The sequence below is a fragment of the Magallana gigas genome, chromosome 8, assembly GCF_963853765.1.
Source record: "Magallana gigas chromosome 8, xbMagGiga1.1, whole genome shotgun sequence".
Lineage (NCBI taxonomy): Eukaryota > Metazoa > Mollusca > Bivalvia > Ostreida > Ostreidae > Magallana > Magallana gigas.
Genome location: NC_088860.1, coordinates 16,231,484 through 16,251,245, shown reverse-complemented (window position 1 = coordinate 16,251,245; position 19,762 = coordinate 16,231,484). Strand labels below are relative to the sequence as shown.

General features: G+C 34.5%; 2 protein-coding genes across 5 annotated transcripts; one reads left to right on the top strand and one right to left on the bottom strand.

Annotated features, from left to right (window-relative positions):
- Window positions 1-696: 696 nt before the first annotated feature.
- Window positions 697-1,948, bottom strand: LOC105348851 (nanos homolog 1). The gene has a single exon (XM_011458423.4). The coding sequence runs from the start codon at window positions 1,868-1,870 to the stop codon at window positions 1,163-1,165; it is 708 nt and encodes a 235-aa protein (XP_011456725.2). The 5' UTR covers window positions 1,871-1,948; the 3' UTR covers window positions 697-1,162.
- A 3,356-nt stretch (window positions 1,949-5,304) lies between these two features.
- Window positions 5,305-18,253, top strand: LOC105348850 (HEAT repeat-containing protein 4). 4 transcript variants are annotated; one of them, XM_066068632.1, is made up of 17 exons: window positions 5,305-5,534; window positions 6,154-6,464; window positions 6,854-7,517; window positions 7,753-7,904; window positions 8,288-8,302; window positions 9,845-9,988; window positions 10,254-10,468; window positions 10,770-10,881; window positions 11,260-11,573; window positions 11,683-11,877; window positions 11,984-12,088; window positions 12,500-12,683; window positions 13,044-13,229; window positions 14,402-14,591; window positions 15,178-15,373; window positions 16,565-16,681; window positions 17,189-18,253. In XM_066068632.1, exons 2-17 carry the CDS (start codon window positions 6,167-6,169, stop codon window positions 18,053-18,055), a joined length of 3,954 nt encoding a protein of 1,317 aa, XP_065924704.1. In that variant the 5' UTR covers window positions 5,305-5,534; window positions 6,154-6,166; the 3' UTR covers window positions 18,056-18,253. The 4 variants fall into 4 exon arrangements, with proteins under 4 accessions (XP_065924704.1, XP_034330347.2, XP_034330348.2 ...); XM_034474456.2 differs by having other exon boundaries at window positions 5,305-5,540; XM_034474457.2 differs by lacking the exon at window positions 8,288-8,302 and having other exon boundaries at window positions 5,305-5,540; window positions 6,152-6,464.
- The last annotated feature ends 1,509 nt before the right edge of the window (window positions 18,254-19,762 follow it).

Genomic DNA, 19,762 nt, shown 5'->3' with positions numbered 1-19,762 from the left:
GAGACAACTACAGTATTTATATTCTAAATTGGAAAAATTGTCTGTGCATTACAAGTTTTCAAAAAAAAAGTCATATGTCCCAGAGAAAGGGGGGGGGGGTCCGACCCCCGGAACCCGCCAATGCACACAAGAGGTCTGTTAAAGACCCCTGTATGAAACAAGCGCCTGTGATAAAATTACTGAAAATAGGCCTTGAAACCCCTCTCCCCATTAAATTTTTCTATTGGCTAGATCCGGGCATGAACTCCCCTCTAGATAAGCGCATGTCATGTGTTTCAGCATATAAAGTAGGCAATGGGCAAATCTGAACGATCAGTACAAAACAACAATCATCATGCTATTTTCGTGAAGTTTGACCCAATCAATCAATTTTGATATCCCACCTAAAATTAATTTGTAGATTTTTTTATGATTATCATAAACTCAATTTTGTTCCAAAATAATGAAATTCTAAAACACACAGCTGAGTGAATTCGCTGATCCATTTGTAAAATTCTCTCTTCTCTCTCCCTATCTCTCTCTCCTCTGTCTGTCTGTCTGTCTGTCTGTCTCTCTCTCTCTCTCTCTCTCTCTCTCTCTCTCTCTCTCCTATACACTAAGTAAGTAGACCCATTTTAACGTGATCTTTCTCTTGCCTGTACCACTGTACATAAATTTTATATAAGTTTAATACATAATAAAAACGGAAGTTGAAGAAACTGTGATAACAATTTATTTACATGGAAACATCTGTGGGGTTAAAGCACTAAACAAATGTTAATAAATTCTAAAACTAATCTGTACAAAATCAGCGAATGACTACAATTAAGTAAATCATTAATTAAAAAATTGATTATTATAAATATATTCATCTAAAATCATAACTTCATTTACTGTACAATTTTTTTTCAGCACCATCTCAATAACTGGGATACGTAAAGATTAAAATCAAAATTTACATAAAAAATCTTATCAAAATCTAAGATACAACTTTTGTTGAATAAAAGTCACAACTAATTAAAACATTGTATGGTCATCAAGGATCTCTATAAAAATTTGGTCAAAGAGTCAGAAATCACAGTCCACAGTATACGACTTTAAGGAATAGAGCAAAAGGTCTTTAATATCGAGATATAGTTGCGAGATTGCGATGTTGCGCGGCTGCTTTTGGTGGTCTCTTTTTTCAGTTGCTGCTTTCACTGTCGCTCCCTCGGCGCCGTTTTCCATTTGTCAAGCGTCTTGTATGGAGGTTCGTGAGGCTGGGTGCGGAAAGTTCACCATCATTTTTCGGACAATAGCGGATCGTGTGGGCGTTGTCCCCAGAGACCCCACAGAGAGGGCACGTGTACTTACGGAGGATAGGGCAGCAGACCCGCCCTTCTTCATCCTTCAACACATGGCTTGAGTAGATGGCAACAGTTTCTCCGTTGTTTTTACAGAAAACGCACAATTTCTTTTGCTTGGCTTTTTTGGCAGCTCGTTTCCGTTCTTTGAATGCCAACACTTCGAGAACCACCGGGTTGGATTCTGACTGAACGGAAATGGACGAGTGTCTCCGAAGTTCTACCTGGTAGCTATCGAGTTCGTCCAGTTCGACGTCCCGTCCGTTATGTCTGAAGTCCTCCAGAGAGTCCCTCCGAATAACGTCCAGGGGGTCATAGGGTGCAAAAACCCCGTCACTGCACGGACCGACACACGGGCTACTCGAAAAGTTGGAACCAAAAAATTCGCCATCACTGCTGTTGTCGTCATGGAACGATGGCGAACAATTCATGAGGTGTGTGAGATTAGAGACCAGATCCTTGTTCCATGCTATGTCACTGAATCCCAGATAATCTTGGAATGGTTCGTAGGAGTCCTGGGGACACAGTTGTGTTCTGTACTGAGCCATCGTGCATTTCGAGTGTCCCTGTCTCACTGATCTGTAACGTTTAAATCTCGGATAGGGGCGGAGCTCTACTCAAACTGTCAGTAGTATTTCACGGATGGCTAATTAGAAAGCGTGAATAGTTTCTCAATTTTTGAGGAGACGGTGTGAATTGATTGGTCAATTGCGTTGCGAGGAGGTGACGAAACTATTTATGCTCAATTAGCGCGAACGGCCGAGCTGTAACAAACCTATTAGCTTATCAAAATATGAGAGAGAGAGAGAGAGAGAGAGAGAGAGAGAGAGAGAGAGAGAGAGAGAGAGAGAGAGAAGCACACCAAGGACTTTTATTAAAAAAAAAAATTAAAATCATGGGATTTTTTTACTAATTCATAAAAAAGAATATGATAAACGGATTTTTCACGTATAAAGAAATAAAATGAACTCACTTAATTACTTTTATTTCCAGTCTAAGGAGAAGAACTCTTAAAGAAATTGTTTCTTATACTTTTGTATGGTTTTTTTTTTACAATAAAATATGTTCAATATAAGTGAAAAATGAAATATTTGTAAAAGCAAAAGATATATCACAATACATGATAGTTAGATGAAGTTATGATCAGTAACTAGTAGTAGGTTCCGACAAATATGAAGAAGTTTCGTTGTTCCGTATTATTTAAAAATCAAAGATCTGCCCTAGCTCAGCTCCGATGTGGAATTCTCCCTTTACGTGTTGAAACTGGACGCTTTCGAAATGAACCTTTAACTGACAGACTCTGTGTTTTTTGTAATTTAAATGAAATTGAAAATGAAATTCACTTCATCCTAAAATGTACATTATATAATGATTTACGAAATTTACTTATTAGAAATACCACTGGCTCAACAAATTATGAAGAATTTGAATTATTCAGAACTTTAGTATGTACTTATCCCCGGCAATGCTCTCAATTTATTATTAATGCTCTAAAACTAAGAAAATCAAAATTTTCACGTTGACTTTTAGATATGTAATTTATATAACCAGTGACATATAGGTCCGATGGGCCGGGTGCTATTATCTTGTATTATTGTTTCACTGTATTATTGTAACATGCAAAATGCACATGTCACTATAATAAATGATTTACTTACTTACTTACTTTACTTATTTAAATTTTCGTTTATTATTTTCTTATAGAATATTTATCCTATATGTTTTGGAAAAAAACCCCAAAGATTATGGAAAGTATCCGTTCATGGGGAATATGTACATTTTTATTTATGTGGTTATGGTTCAGAGTTCAGACTATTCCCATATTTAATGCAAAGTTTTTACATGTGCATTAATAATTTTGTAATGAATAATTTTACTTCATTTTTAATTTTTTTAAGATAAAAGGGTATTAATTTAAATTTGTGATACCGAATTCGCCCGATGTGTTTGCAGAACAATATAACGAGAGCGCGTGAGCGCACCTCCAACGATATCCATTAATTTGTTTACTTTGTTAATTGGTTTTTACTCCTCTTCTTATTTAAATAAACATTAGATCTCTTGATTATAAGTCCCCTGGGAATTACTGAGTTCGTTGCGTGAGAATAAGAAGAACCTGTCTAAATATACAGAATAACCTTCCAATTTATGCTTGTGTGAAGTTCATGTATTTGCTGTACATTAAATTGTATCAGATGGCTTTGTTTGTTTATTGCAGGTTTAATTTGACTAAAATAAGAAGAAAACATGCACATTAATCCAATTTGATAAATGTAACTTGAACTTTACAGTACAGCGATATTTAATTCATAGGATACATAGATTTTTTAAAAACCTTTGTTAAAATCACTGTAAAATACTTAACGAAAAAAAAATGTAGACTATAAAAATGATATATCCTCGATTGTTTTCCCCAGGACCTGCGTTTTAGACCTTATCATCACATACTTTTGAATTTTTATTAAACAACCTAACAAAAATGACAGAAACAATAAATCGCACAATAAGCGCCGGTGAATTCTTCTAAAGTTCGCAGACTGAGGCATTGGTTATCGAGGGAACGTTTGACCTCAATCAAGGGGTTTCCGCTCGCCTTCGTGCTGCGCAATCCCCCGAAACTGTATCCCATTGATCTACAGGTGGTGGCTGAAAAGATGAATGAGAACTTTCCATCACCACTCCCCGCGGGAGAGTTCTGGGGGGCTAGGGGAGGGTCTCATCTCCTGTGTTCCTCGCACACTCTGTTTTTGTTCTACACAAAGCGGCGAGATGACCCTCGACATTTATTGCCCATTAAAATACACCGCTCTGATGAACCTCCATCGGCTGCAAAATAATTTTTGCATACTAGCATTGGTTTTGTTCCTTCTACATGTTGCTAATTATTTATATCAGTTAAATTTGAATTCATTTAGATGATAAATCTAAAATAATGAGTGAACGCGAAATAGATCTATAATTAGATATGTATAAAATATTGTCGTCATTTATCTTGCAAATATTCCTTCAAATGTATATATTACTGTACACAATGTTTCACAGTACTACATGTAATATGGCCGATAGTGGCCCTCATCATGCAGTACTGCATTTGGTAAAACTGCAAAGTATTTGTATCATGAAGACCCCAGACCCCCTCTCCCAAATCGACCATCGATCGCAAGTTACATAGTGTCCTTCTCCTTCACGACAAAATGACAAAATACAGGCACGTAGTCGGCGGGGGGGGGGGGGGGGCACTTTTTCGCACAGCAAACTTTTTTTTAAAAAGAAAAGGGAATATTAACCATCTCCTCACATTTTACGAGCATGTAAAATATTGAAGTGAGAGGAAGAAAATTAACACTACAAGTGAAGTTATGGGTACGGTACGCCATCACCCCCTCCCCTAGGGATTAGGATGTTCTTGATTTTGAGAAGTTGCAATTTTTCCTTTTTTTCTTTCGCTTGTCACTTTCTAAAACGATGCTACGTGCCTGAAATATATCAAAATTTAATTTTACAAATTATTTTTTCTCAGTGTCCGAATTTTTCAAGTAGAGGGTATGTCCCCTGCCTCAACCCCATTAATGATTTTGTTTAAAAAAGAAAAATTCCTGGATCCTAGAATGTTTAATAATTTTCAGCATTTATTAATTATCCTATCTAAATGTCTGAATGTCCCCTGGCATTATAGACATTAATGAAATTATTTACAATTTCACTGCATGATGAATTTACTGCGTGCTCTCTTTTGAGAAGTGGACAGGCATACTGTAGCCTATGTACACTTCTCAAAAGAAAATATTTACTGCGAAATAGTTAAAAAAAAATTGTTGAGAAAGTCATAATTGAAAGTGAAAATCTTTTTATAAAATTAAGATAGTTGGAGTTTCTTGTTTGTGTTTACATGTATATCTCTGAGATGAAAAGAATACACACTTGACACGTTAGTTAAAAAATATCGGGTTCGGAAGTCATTTTGATTCAAACATCTGATCAACGTTGACTATTCTCTTGGATACTCCAAAACAATCTTGCCTTTCCGAAGTGAAAAAAAATGTGAAGTTAAGATAAAATCCTTTGATGGGATATGATTTAAGCCAGTTGCGTTGAGAATGATGGCGAAAAATGATCAAACATGTAAAAAGGTTAATGAATCAAGTCGACTATCCGCCGAACTGCAAAACGCCAACAATAGAAATTAGTTCGAATTTCCTTCAGTGTCAATAGGTGATTGTATGTATTATTCAAACGTACGATACATGTAATGTACACAGTTATTTAATTACCGTTTTAAATGAAAACGACATTCATTCAGGAGTACTTGTTTTTATGCATGTAAATTTATTGGATAATCAAAGCAAATAAACGGAAACCATTTTAAACCTTACTTAACCTCATTTATTCATTTCATCCTTATTTGTGTGAAAATTGTTCTGGACTGGTTTTTTTAATTAAAAGAAATCAGTCTGGTTTTGCTACTACATATAATGCATGGGAAGTGAACCAACAACATACTTAAATATAGAGATAGGATACTGTATTATAGTTCTCTGTCTAACACATTGTTTTCGAAATAATAAAAATATTTAAACAAAATAAATTTCTACCTTTCTAAGAAATTTTAAAATGAATTTTATGGGAAAAAAATGTACAAATCAAATTGTATTATCAATTATTTGTTATGTTTGGGTTATGATGCATTATTCTCAGATAAATTACTCAATACACATTTTAGCATATTTTATAAGTTAATTTATAATTCAAATACATGCAATGAACTATCGCAAAATATCTATTTATTCATTTATTTTTATATAGCATTCATGTGTTTCGTTTTATTTAAGAGAATCAGCAGCACAATGGCTCTATTTAGAGAAAAATCGGACAGAGTGAAAACACCAGCATTATTTCCATGTGCTGCCAAAGTCAAAATTCCACAACTTGGATCTGAGGAAACAAACTTTGAATTAAAACTTTCACACAAACCTGCACCCTCTTCAGTGATCTTTAAATCTTTTCAAGCACCAGAACCCGTACAGAGGAGTTATCTCAAGAGGATCAGTGCAGACTTATCTTTCAGTGAAGATGTTGTGCATGATAGATGCTTTCATATGGTTCCTTATGACAGGAAATATTTGTTCCAAGCTCTTGATCCATGTAAGTATTTCATTTATTCATTTCTAAGAATGTCAGGTATAAAGTTATTATGGTCAGATATATACTTTGTATCATATTTAGCTGTGAGCATCAGCTTATTGTAGATCATCCTCGCTGCCCAAGTGTCCGATCTGTATTCCCCTAATCTTTGCTTGAAAGATATAAAAGGGATATGAACCAGGCCCTTGGCTGGCAAAGATGATTATGAATTAAATGTTTGATTTCTTAATATTAATCATAAAAAATGAAGTTCTTAAATTTAATGACTCAACATATAGAAGCACATCGAAAGTTAATACATGTACATGTATTGAATATAAGAAGTACTTATTATGGAATTTTGTTATGGATATTCTTATGCATGAACAAAAAATCCATTCTCTCAACAGATGATATTGTGTCACCTCCACCTCATGCCAAAATTCCTCCTGGTCGGCACGATGCCAGAGGCATGGATCAAAGGCATATGCCATGCCACTTAACAAAGTCATACAAACCTCAACTCAAACCTCTCAAAAGAAAAATCATGGAAAGAGCTAGAGAAATGCACAAAGCTGTGGTAACCCAAGACACAGATACAGATGTCTCCTCAGTGGACAGTTTCTTTATGACAGAAGTCAGTGGAGCATCATCAGACATCGCCAAGACAGAAGATGTCCAGCAAGTAGTGCCAAAGGAGAAGAAACATGTAAAAAGTACTAAAGGAGTCAAGAAGAGATCGCCAAGAAAAACAGCATCAAACCAGAGTAGTATTGACACTGAGAGAGAAACTCAGCAGGCTTGGGAAAGATTTTGTAAGGAAACCTATGACTGGGATGCATATACTCTGTCCAGGGTTAGTTCTCACATGGCAAAATGGGTCGTTCTGGAAAAGATGCCTGAAGGAGAAGAAAGGGATCGTCTGAAGAAATTGGTGGAAGCTTGGTATGGGAGACAGGACTCCTCCGATCTCTTGCTGGAGTCGCTAGGAGAGCTGAAGAAAGAAGAAACAGTTGACAAGAAAGAGAAGGACGAGAAAAAGCCACAGAAAAAGTGGAAGAAACCTGAATCTACGTATGTGATGTAACATTTGGGAATCCAATTTGAGATTGATTATTCACATCAATATTCTTAAAACATTTAAGTAGAGAAAATAATTGACATTTACTGTATACCGTAAAAAAAATTACTGAATTTAAAATCAATTCAATGTAGAAGATGATTTCTCCCATCAAAATCATTAAAACATTTGAGGAGAGAAAAAGACAGATTTTTTAGTTAATACTGTTGATTACAATATATTGTGCAGGATTCTTGCTCGAGTGTATGAGATGGATCTCGCAGAGGATATAACTGAACCTCATGCTCATGACCCTTACTCAGATGACTCAAAGGCACCGTTTTACAGAAAACCTGTGGGATTGAGACGGGCCATCAAACATGCAGAAAAGGAAGAAGAAGGTAGCAAGTTTTCTCTAGAAATAAACTAATCAATTATATCAGTTATCTCCCCTAACAAAGAGTTTTACCTGCACACCGAAAAAAATATTTTGATTTTATCCCCATTAATTTTTTTTAATATTTCTTTTCTCCATGCAAATATAACATAATTTCCAATGAATTAGATCAAAAAAAGATTTAAAATTAATCCTATTTATAGATGTGAAAAAGATTTTTTCCTAGATATATACATGTATCAGTATATTTTCTCACTGTTCACCTTGATTTGTTGATTTGCTTTGTTTCATGTGTTCGTCGTGTCCCTGTCTGTATATAACCTGACTGTTTGTCTGTTTGTTACTCATTTGCACCTGTTTGTTTCATTCACCATGGCTGACCCTTAGTGACGCAGAGTGCAGGTTTGTACCAAATTCATTTTTATTCAGTGCACTGGTAACTAATCCTATAATATTCAGGGGCTTTATTTGGTACATCTCCTACCAATTCTTGACTGTTCAATGTAAATTCTATTGAAGCTACCTCTAAATAATTGTTTGTTTGCTCTCTCTCCCTATTCAGTGATTAAACTTAAAATCCCTTGGTAATTTTTAGTCATAGTTACATATGAAACATCTTTATGTAACTAAAATAATATATATAGATGCTCAAAACATTTTGAAAATATACATCAAGAACTTTTTTCCATCAGATGGTCGAGGGAGGGTAAACAAACAGTTTTTTAAGGTGGGCTAATCTGGAAGACATAGAGTCACAGGTGCGAGCGCCTGGTGTTAAATATATTTCTTTTTATAATGATGTAATTTCCTGTACTATAATGTATTAAAGTACAGGAAATTACATTATTATAAACAGAAATATTATTGATGTCAGGCACCTGTGATCTTAGTTTCTTTATTTTGTTTCACAACAGAAGGATTTTTCCTTCTTTAATAATTTAGATGCATGTATATATGAATTATAAATTTTGTTATTATTTTCATATGATTAAGTTATGAGGCATTGAAACTTTAAACTGTTATTGACAATATTAGTATACATGTATATATTGTTTTATCAACTATAAAAAAATAATCCATTCTTTGAACTGAATTTCATGCTCATATTAGAGAAGTCTAAATCTAATTGGTTGTGGAAGGCTTTTTTGAGATCTAAAAATAGACTTAAACTGATCACTTACCGTAATCAATTATAGGGTATAGAATTTTCGACAATCTGGGTGTTACCTTATTTGTGAAGTAATCAAAATGATATATTTGAACTTTAATTAAAAAATTAATGGTGTTGGTATTAAATAAAATCCAAACTTTTGTTAGCCTAAAGAAATATTTCAATTATACAAAATTCTATGCATTTTCAAGTGAGATTCATATGCAAATTCAATATGCTCTTAAGAGTTTGAAAGAAAAATTATATTGACACCTAAATTCTGTATCTTGGACGAAATAGAGGACGAATTCCACTTTCTCCTAAAATGTGCTCTATATAACAATCTCAGAAGTGAACTTTATAAAAGTGTTAATTTTTCGAATAATTCATATTTATCTCAAGAAAATCTATTTCAAACTCTCATTTGCAACTTTCCAAGACAAACTTCTAATTTTATACATTCTGCATTTAAATTAAGACAAAGTAAATTCTCGCGCATGTACATGTATTAAAATTATTACTTAGTGTTTACAGTGACTTATAGGTCCAATGGGCCGGGTGTTTGATATATGTAATTTTATACTACTTAGTTGTAAAAGATGTAACACATGTCACTATAATAAATAAATGATGATGATGATGACACCTGTAAATCATTTCTAAACATCATCTGTCGTTTCCATTTCATGTGTGTAATTCTTTAGTCAGCATGCAATACATCTCAAATTTCTTTCTTTTTTATGTGAGTATGTTATTAAATTAGCTTTTAATATGTAAAAATTTGACGGATGCAGGTGCAATCAATGCCACTGCTGATATCACCATTGACCGCACCTATGAGCCCCCTGCTCCACCCACCATTCGAGATTTTATCAATCCTGCTGTGGGGGACAAGTTCTATGATACAAAAAATCAGTTCCAGCAGGAAGTATTGACAGGTAAGAAAGCTGGTCAGTTTTAAAATGCATGGTAACTAACATTTCTTGTCAAACTGAAGTGTAGAAAACAAGTAGCTAAAATTAAGTTTCCAGATGTATATTCGTATAATAATACTGTATATATATTTAACTACATACCTGTATGAGCATTCTATGTAAAATGCTTGCATTGATATTTTAACACTATTTCAGTCAATTAACGGGTAAATGCTATGAAGAGATAACATTGATCATGAAATAAAATTCCTCAAACTTTTACTTATAGGAGCAGAACAGGTTCATTTACCAGACTCAGATAAGATTGTTCTGAGTTCTGACAACAAGTACCAGAAAAAGCTGCAGCCCCAGTATCCGCAAAACCCAGAGAGCTGGTACAGTGAACAGGAAGTCACACCTCCACATGAGATGAAGGAGACGCCACGCATTAGGAAGGTGGAGAAAGGATTGCGGCGATGGAAGGAGCTTCCTCAGCCTACAGATGTAAGGATTTAACAACTTTTTCACAGTAATCTACCACTGTATATCTTTACATTGGCTAAGGATTCCACAATAATTTCATTTTGAAAAAAATCTGGCTCTATTGTCATCAACATTTTAAAACAGCTCAGCTGAGCTTTCAACACAGATCCACAAGTGCATATATAAGTCTGAGATAAAACTCAGATATTGAAGCTGAGAGTTAGGTGTGGAAAATTGTGGGTCTTAATAAACCTATTAAGAATTGATTATTCAATGAAAACAATCTATAATTTATTTTCACTATTTTGTTGTCTTTGTAAAGGACTCAGACGAGTTTAATATGATTCCTCCCGGATTTGATCCGGAATATCATAGATCCCCCGATCCCACAACTCGAAGACTGACCAAACAGAATGCTGCACTACTCCAAGTCAGTAAGTAAACTATATGATATATCTAATCACATTTCAACAGACACATACATAATTCTAAATAATACCGACAATTAACCAGGCAAATTCAAATTCACTTTAAAACCTTAAGAGCGGAGGGTAAAAATATTTTACATGTATGTCCCACTTTTTTTTTGGTGCATGTTGTACATTTTACAAAATTAGAATAAATGAATGTGAAAATAGCAAAAAAAGTCATAACAAAAAAACTTTGATAAACAATATAGCTATTATTAATATTTTAAGACTCCTTATATTATTTTCTATACATTTAAGTAGATCTGTAATTATTTAACAAAAACAGGAGTGAAGTGAGCTAATTGTAATTATAGACTTGTTCTTTAATCTGCAATTATGTAGTTGATGAATGGAGACAGAAGTGGCATCTTAGTGGTCAGTTTGAGGACAGTAAACCTGATGACCTCATCAAGGACATGGCCGACATTCAGAGCCATGTCAGGTTAAAGGCTATAGCAACCATCGCCAAGGTAGCAGAGTACCACCCGCCTACACAGGAGATCACAATGTATGGGGAAATACCCTCACTGGCCCCACTTCAAGAGCTGCCTGAGAAACTGTTTGTTGCCTTAGAATGTCTCCTAGATGACAAAGTGGATCGAGTCAAATTAGCTGCAGCCATAACTTTGTTTTCGTTAAACAGGCCATGTGAAAAGGTAGACATTTCATACACAAGTGCTATTCAAGAAAATATGAGTTGCATTTTAGCTGAAATTATCGAAATCTCTCTGAACTTGATTTTTTTTATTATCAATTTCTCAATAGGCCAGACAGTGTTTGCAGCAGGCCTTAAAAAGTGAGAGTAGTGTTGACAGATGGGCAGCAGCCCAGTGTCTTGCCCATGATGGGCTATGTAACTCGCTGGTGGTGGGAGAGATTGTCCAACAGCTCCTGGAGACTGAGGACACTATAAAGCATGAAAAGGCCATCTATCTCCTGGGGAAACTGAGCATCTTTTCTGTTAGTACATACACTCTATATATTAATCAAGTTATATGATACAAGAAAGAAACTTAAAATTCATAAATAGCAAAATTTATTTGTACCGTATTTGTTTATTTTCCAGCCGTTGGTCCATTGTATGGTGGCTGAACAGTTAAACAGCAGTAGCTGGAGACATAAAGTCATTGCTTGTAAAATACTGCCCACCCTGCATGGTACTATCAACAAGGCATGTATACTTATTCATTTCCCATAATGCAGCTTGAATGCTGTTTCTTGTAGGCTTACACAACACAAGAATTAAAAGGCTGGTAAAAAAAATTGTACAATTATGTTCATAGTTATGTTTTCTAAATATTGTCCCCTTCATGAATTTGTAATATATACAATATGCAAATTTATTTATATATATATATATTTTTATATATTTTAGCATTGAATCATTATTTTTTAAAAGAAATAGTCTCATAACTGCAGCATTGTGTGCATACAAAATGAGTTACGCGCGTTTTCAAAAGAATTTTTTTTTGAGCTATGGATGATCTAATCCATGAAGAAGAAAATACTTCCCATAGACTGTGTATGAGTATCAAACATACTACAAATCCTGTGGTTAACAAATTGATTTCCTGATCCATAGGATGTTACAAACAAGCTGATGGATCTGATGTGGAATGATTGGCACGAGGACGTTAGGAAGAGCGCCGCCCAGTGTCTGGGTAAAACTAGTCACGGCCGCGAGGTCCACGATGACCTCAGAGAGAGGATTGTCAAGGGCAACGAGGCGACCAGACTGGAAGCCATCAGTAAAATAGGACAACTCGGTAAAAGGTTTTTTTAATTGTATTATAATACATGTTAGAGACTGACAGTAAAACATGACAGTAGGATGATCATGAAGTGTCTCTTGTATGTACAAGTAAAACCTAATCTGCTGGAACTTGATGCAAGGGACTAACAAAAAACTTCGTATCTGAGGGTTTGATATAAAGAGATTAAAGTTTGTAAATTATGACTTCCAATTAACTCACTGACATATCCAACATATTGAAGATATTGATATTTCAGATATTGAAGTTCAACTGTAGTTGTTTCAGATCATACATGAGTGTATAGAAGCATGGTTCAGATTTGTTGATAAGTAGATATACTTTTTATAAATTGATGGATTCATTTTTTTGTAGGTATTATGACTGCAAAACTTCTCCCAGTATTCTTGAAATGTTTTGAGGATGAATACATTTCTGTAAGGTCTGAAGTTTGTATAACATGTGGTAACTTGGAGATCAAAGATGAACAAGTCATTAACAAACTGATCCACCTGGCTACATATGATCCAATCTGGAAAGTCAAGGCCTTAGCCATTCAAGGTACATTCTTTGAAAAAAAAAATAATTACAAAATCAGTAAACAAAAAACAAAAAAACCAATAAAACGGTTCTAGTAAAGAGCCAGGGATAAAACAATTTTGATTTACAGATAGTGTAGTTTGTTATATCCAGTAAGTTTATAATACAATTTAAAGATAACCCAGATAATAAAACTGAATTTGCTGTAAACATGGGTTTGTTATAAGTATGTTCACTGTTACCTTATTGTACTTTTAGTTTTAAAACAAAAACAAAAAAGCATGATAGGTTTGTGTATTTTAAATTAAGAGAGATATAAATCAGACATTTAGAATTTAATCATAGGACTATTATATGCTGTAATTCAATGACACAGAATTAATGACAAGTTTTGCAGGCACCCGATGATAAAATAATTTCCTTTATTTTAAGATAATTTCAGGACTGTTTTGTAATTAACATCAGGTGCCATTTATAAGTTTCTATGGGAGTTATAAATCCATAAGAAGTCATGACTGATTACTGTAAATTCCTTATTTTATGTGGGTACTTAATTCTGCGATGCCGCCGTTTTGCAACAAATCACAAGAATATGAAATCGCGAGCACCAATTGTTTTGTTATAATTTCATATGGCTCAAAGCTGTCTGAAAAAATAAAAACAAGATTTTAAAATCTGCGAGGATTGCTTCTCGCAATTATACGCGGATATTAATTCCTTGTGTTAAATAAGGAAATATGATTTCTTTGGTTTGAGGGACGAATTAGACAGAAATCAATTTCTACTTGGTATAATAATGAATTAATTATCCGGATATATAAGGTTTTCATTCGAATACCCGTTTATGTCACCTGGTTCTTAAGAACCGGTTTATTAGCAAGGCTATATAAAGAATTGCTCAGGTGTTAAATACCAGTTTAGGACGACACGTACAGCGGAAAGTTTAAATTTTCAGAATTGTTTTATTAAAATAAATAAATCATGTGATCCAACTTTATGCCATAATTATGTGTGTGTACATTTAATATGCCAAATATTAAATAGCTGCAGCATGTCGTTGCTAATTCCACACAATGTGTTGTTATTTACTAGTATAGTATTCAGCTTTCATTTGGAAAGTAATGAATGGATTTAAAGGAGAATTTACAGTATGTTAATGATTTGTACAAAAAAGTGTTGTTTTTTTATGATAGCTATGGGTAGGACAGGGGTGGTCAATGAGGAGATAACCGAGACCCTGCTGTGGGCGGTCAGGTACGAGGAGAATGAGGGGGTGAGGGCGGAGGCCTGCCACACCCTGATGATGCTGAAGCTGAAGACAGAGGAAGTGGCAGAGGTTCTACAAGAAAGGTTCCTGGTGGAGTCCAAAAGTGTGGTCAGAGAGTGAGTGTTTTTCTGTTGTTCCATTACATTAGTATTTACTCTGTAAGTCTCTGAGTTGACAACTACATGTACTTCAGTATCCTGCATTGTTTTAAGAGAGGAGAAGAATGTAATCTTATTGTAATGTGTAGGATTTTCTATCCCACCATTTTCGCTCCGGTCTTTGAATACACAAGCACTAATGTTTGATTAAATATTATCATGTATTGTGAGTAGAAACGAAATGTAAAGCTTATAAGTCATAGGACTGATATATAGAAAACAGCTAGCTGTGCCGAGCAGTTTCCAATACAATAGTAAAGTATATGATTGATAGGAAAAAGTTTTTTTTGTCTCCCTCAACTAACTACTAATTGAGAAGAGGCCTTAATCATAAGTCAAATTATATTTAAAACAATACGATAGTAAACTAAATGATTGATAGGAGAATTTTTTTTTGGTCTCCCTTTACTAACTACTAATTGAGAAGAGACTTTAATCATAAGTCAGTTTATAAATATTTGAACTCAAATTTATATGTTTTGTTTTGCAAAATACATGTACCCCTATATATAACTGTACATGTGGCCTGTGTAATTGTTGACAGTGAGATTGCCAGTACCCTGGAGATGTTTGGGATCAGTGCTACAGAGGATATGGATATGGTGGCACAGATCAAGAATGAAGTCAGAAAGCTCTGCACGAAGGGCAACATAGCCACACAGATCACGATCAACGAGGCTGACGAGCAGAAGCACGAGAACTTGAGCAGGATGATTTATGAGAACGAGAAAGAACTTAAGGTAGGGGGATTCTTCATCACTGTACATATATGTCCCCTCCAATTTCCTGCTATGCTGTGTGTTGTTTCTTGTAGGGTAGAAGAGTGTGTGTTTTGATCTGAATTAGCTTTCTTCTTGTATAATAATTATCAGTACAAATTAACCTTCCTTTTTTACAATGTAGTTTATAGATATGTTAGCTGTTACATATATATACATTTGATTTAAGGTGGCGTGATCAGTACACCTTAAACTACTTTCTCACATCAGCAGAAAATTACGATTATGATTATGAAAAATAGCATGATGTATAAGAAGTATATAGGTCATATTGACAAAAAAATATGCAATTTTTGATAAAAAAGAATGATATTAAAACATTCAATTCAGTAAATTGTGAACGAAAGCCCCAGACGGATTTGACCTCATGATCCATCTTGTGACATTGTGTCTTAAAAAGTATTAGTCTGGAACTAGTACTAAGTAGGCTACCTTAAATGCGGATATATGGCTGCAATTTGAAATATTTTACCTTGCCAGATTGTGATGTATTGGAAAACAATATAATTCACTGTCCTAGGTCTCCTTTTCTGTGCTCTTTCCATGATATAATTAAAAATGAGAGAAAACAGCTGAAATTCAGATATCAAGACTAATTCCCTCTTGGACGTTTCTCCTCTTTTTAACTGGATTTGATGATGATAATAAAAATTAACTTGCTACTATCTCTTTTTACATGAATGTATTATAGAAAAGTAAATGTGTTGTAAAAGGGAACCTTGGACAGAATATAGTGTTTGAAAAAAAATGTATATACAGCATCTCCAAATAGATCATGAAACCAAGACAAAAATAAAGATTTCATAAAAGAATCTTAAATTTTTGTGACCATATATTCATTTTCCATAGTGTTTCAATGATCTTAATTAATGGTATATCCAGGGCTTATTTTTTTTTCTTGTGCTGCAAAATTTTGCAGTAATGATCTTTATTGTGTTTCTGTGCATTTTTAAAAATCTTCTTAACAAAATGACTGTTGCCATGTTTGCATTATCATTTTGTTGCAATATGGAAATGGTCACAGAAAAAAAAAACATCTGATCACAAAAAAAATAAAATTAAAAACCCTAGATATACGTACAGTACTTTGCAAAAGTTTATATCACTAACCCTCACTCTCTGCTTTGCCCGCACTGCTTTGTTTGCTAACAGCATAGAAATCCTTACTCTGTCATCAAACTGAAATCAAAGGAATCCAAGGAGAGCCGCTGTCATTTCTCATTCAGCTTTTCTAGTCTGTCATATAGCAGGATGTCTAGGAGAAGCAAGGTAGGAGCTTTACAGGGCATGACTAAGAGAAAATCGAGTTGGGCAAACATTTTGTGAGAACCAAGGAGCCACTTTCAGCTGAGGTCTTGATTACATAAATTCCTCATTACAGATCCAAGTATTATGAATGTATTTACATGTATATAGTACATCAGAAGTAAGCGTAGATCGTAGTACAAATGTATATCTCATATTACCCATCAAAAAATAAAACTGGTAAATGTTCGAATCAATAGGAACTTGTTGAATGTATTTAATTGTTAAATAAATATGTTATACAACAGATGGGTAACTTTGATTTAATTATTGCTAAAATATTGAAATAAATGTATGGAAAGTTTAACTTTGACAACTTAAAAATTTGAACCTCAAAACAAACGTATCTTAATTTTCTCATCATTGTCTTGTTTTTAAAGATCATAGGTCTTCTACTTCGGATCAGATCTATTGTAATTTTTCCAAATCTTTTCCTCACTGATACAATTTATTAATCATTGCAATTTTTAGGAAAGTGAAGAGGAATTGCCTCCAATGATGGAGAGAATTAGGTCAATGAGCCAAGCCAGCGATCATTCAGACACCCACCAGAAGAAAATGGCGGTGGTGGAGAGAGTCCATACCCCTCACCAGAGAGCTGTCTCTCCTGCTCCCAGTCGGGATGTGTTCACCCCCACGGCGGAAGAGGAACTCCATCAGATCCTGTCCAGAGAAGACACCCAAAGTGAGGCCGCCACCCCTGATGCTAGGCCCACGTCTGACCAAGAACGTGAGTCTGACACTCCAAAAGAGCAGGACACTCCTAAGGGGTCGGATAAGTCCAGAGGCACCACTGATGATTGGGACAGCAGTGAGCGAGAATACTCCTCTGTCACAGATGGAAAGACCCCGGACACAGAGAGACCAACCAGTGTGGTCAAGTTTGCATCAGAACTTCAGGTGGAGGAAATACCTGGACGCTCCACACTAACTCCATCTAAATCAGCCATGGAGGACATGCGGGTATCCACTCGATTGAGCAGCATGGCAGGAGGCCAAGGGTCTACTGACACAAGAGCTTTCAGTCGTGATGCCATTAAAGAACGAGAGAAAATCAACACCGAAGCATTAAAGAGTTATGCCGGTCTCGATATGCGATACTACAGCATGATAGAAGACCTGATGAGGGTAGACAATACGTACGAGTTGGTGACAGGTCAAAAGCCTCCTCAGCTGGAAGTGGAACAAGTGAAGAAGATTACACTGATCCAGTCCCCTTCCTCCGCTCTCATCGCCCAGTCTGATGAGGCAATTCCAGTGGATGATGAGGAAGAAGAAGACGTCAAGCCAGCCGTAACTATAACAGTTACCAAAGATGAAGGTGGTGTCCCGAGTTGATTTGGATTGGATATGCATTATGTGAATTTTTTCCTCTAGGTCTGTCTATTTATATTCATTGTCATTGTTACACTTAAAAAAATGTTGATGTATATTTTGCATGTTTATCTGACTGTGATAGTGTGTTTCTTTATAAAGTCAAGGTTACACGACCTATTCTGAAATACATGTATTGTTTAATAAATTTATCTTTAAGAATCTTTGTTCGTGTTCATGAATGGGTGAGAAAAATGCCTAATTCTTTAGAATATAGTCATAAGTAAGTAATTTTGTCAAACCACTCGAAAATAGCTTAACTAGAGAAATTTTAAAATTGCAAAAAAATCTTTCACCACATCTTTGAACATTTAACTGTTCAAAGATGTGATGAAAGATTTTTTTGCATCCAACAAAATTAATGGTTTTTCGGATGATTTATAGCTGTTTTGGTACACAACTGTAAATGTTGGAGAAACAACTGAGGTTAAATATATCAAAGTAATAGTACTATATATGTACTATGAAAAAACACGAACCTTACAAAATGTTCGTTATGTACGCCAAAATATCCTGATAAAGTGAATGAAATTGTCAAAACATTTCATAAAGAAACCATAGACGATATCAAGTGTAATTTTATAAATTGTTTCTTTCCCAAAATTGTCACCTATTAAAAGCGTAGTGCAGTGGGTTAGAGGGTTCACTCCGAATCTGTAAGTCATGAGTTCGAGTCTCGACGGAGATTTTAAAATTTTTACCTTTCCAGCAGTTTTTAAAACGTATTGTTTTGTTAAATATAGTACAATTTGTGAAAATTCTAAACCGGTGAAAATATTTTAATGATAATGTGTTTTAATCTACATATCCACATTTAAAATCGACATATGTCCCATACCACCTAAAGCATTCAAACATAAAAACGAAAGGTAAATATTGAGGAAAAATGAGACCATGCCTCATTTACGTACACCTATGTATGACAAAACCCTTTAGAAGATCTATAGAACGGAATTTGATAATCATATGATGGTGCGAAACAAACTGAAAGAGTAAAATGTTTTGATCGAAAACAAGACTCATATAGTAATGATGGATCAAGAAAATAAAACTCCCGGGTTTTCTGAAATTTTGAAGTAAATGTCTAAAGATCAGAGAATTATGACGAACATGAGTGTGTGTCGCCGGGTGGCTTTGCGGCTCCAAAATAATAACTTTTAGTACGCTTACATAGCTTTTATTCAGGTTGTAATTTACAAATATATTTCCAACTGTTCCACAATCTTGAAATAAAGGTACAAAAGGGATCTGAAATATAAATGAAATGATAAATACACAGATAACATTATTTTACACTTACTTGCATTTTACTGCGCATTACTTTACTCAATACATTTTCCTGTATTTACACTTATATTTGCACATTTTGCTGTACATAGCTTTACTACTTCACTATATATACTTTACTTTACACAATCACTAGACTCGTACACGTACTTCACTTTCATATACTTGTGTACTACATAAATACATTTATTTTACGGCAACTTCTACGCGCCTTACTCTGAAATTAATACAACATATGTTTACATTACAACAATACACATACTTTTACTTTATACTTAAATAAATAGTTTTCATATAACCAATACTCATTATCACACATTACTCAAAATACTTCTAAATTACTCACGGAAAATATAAAACAAGGTTATCTGGCCATTTTAGGCA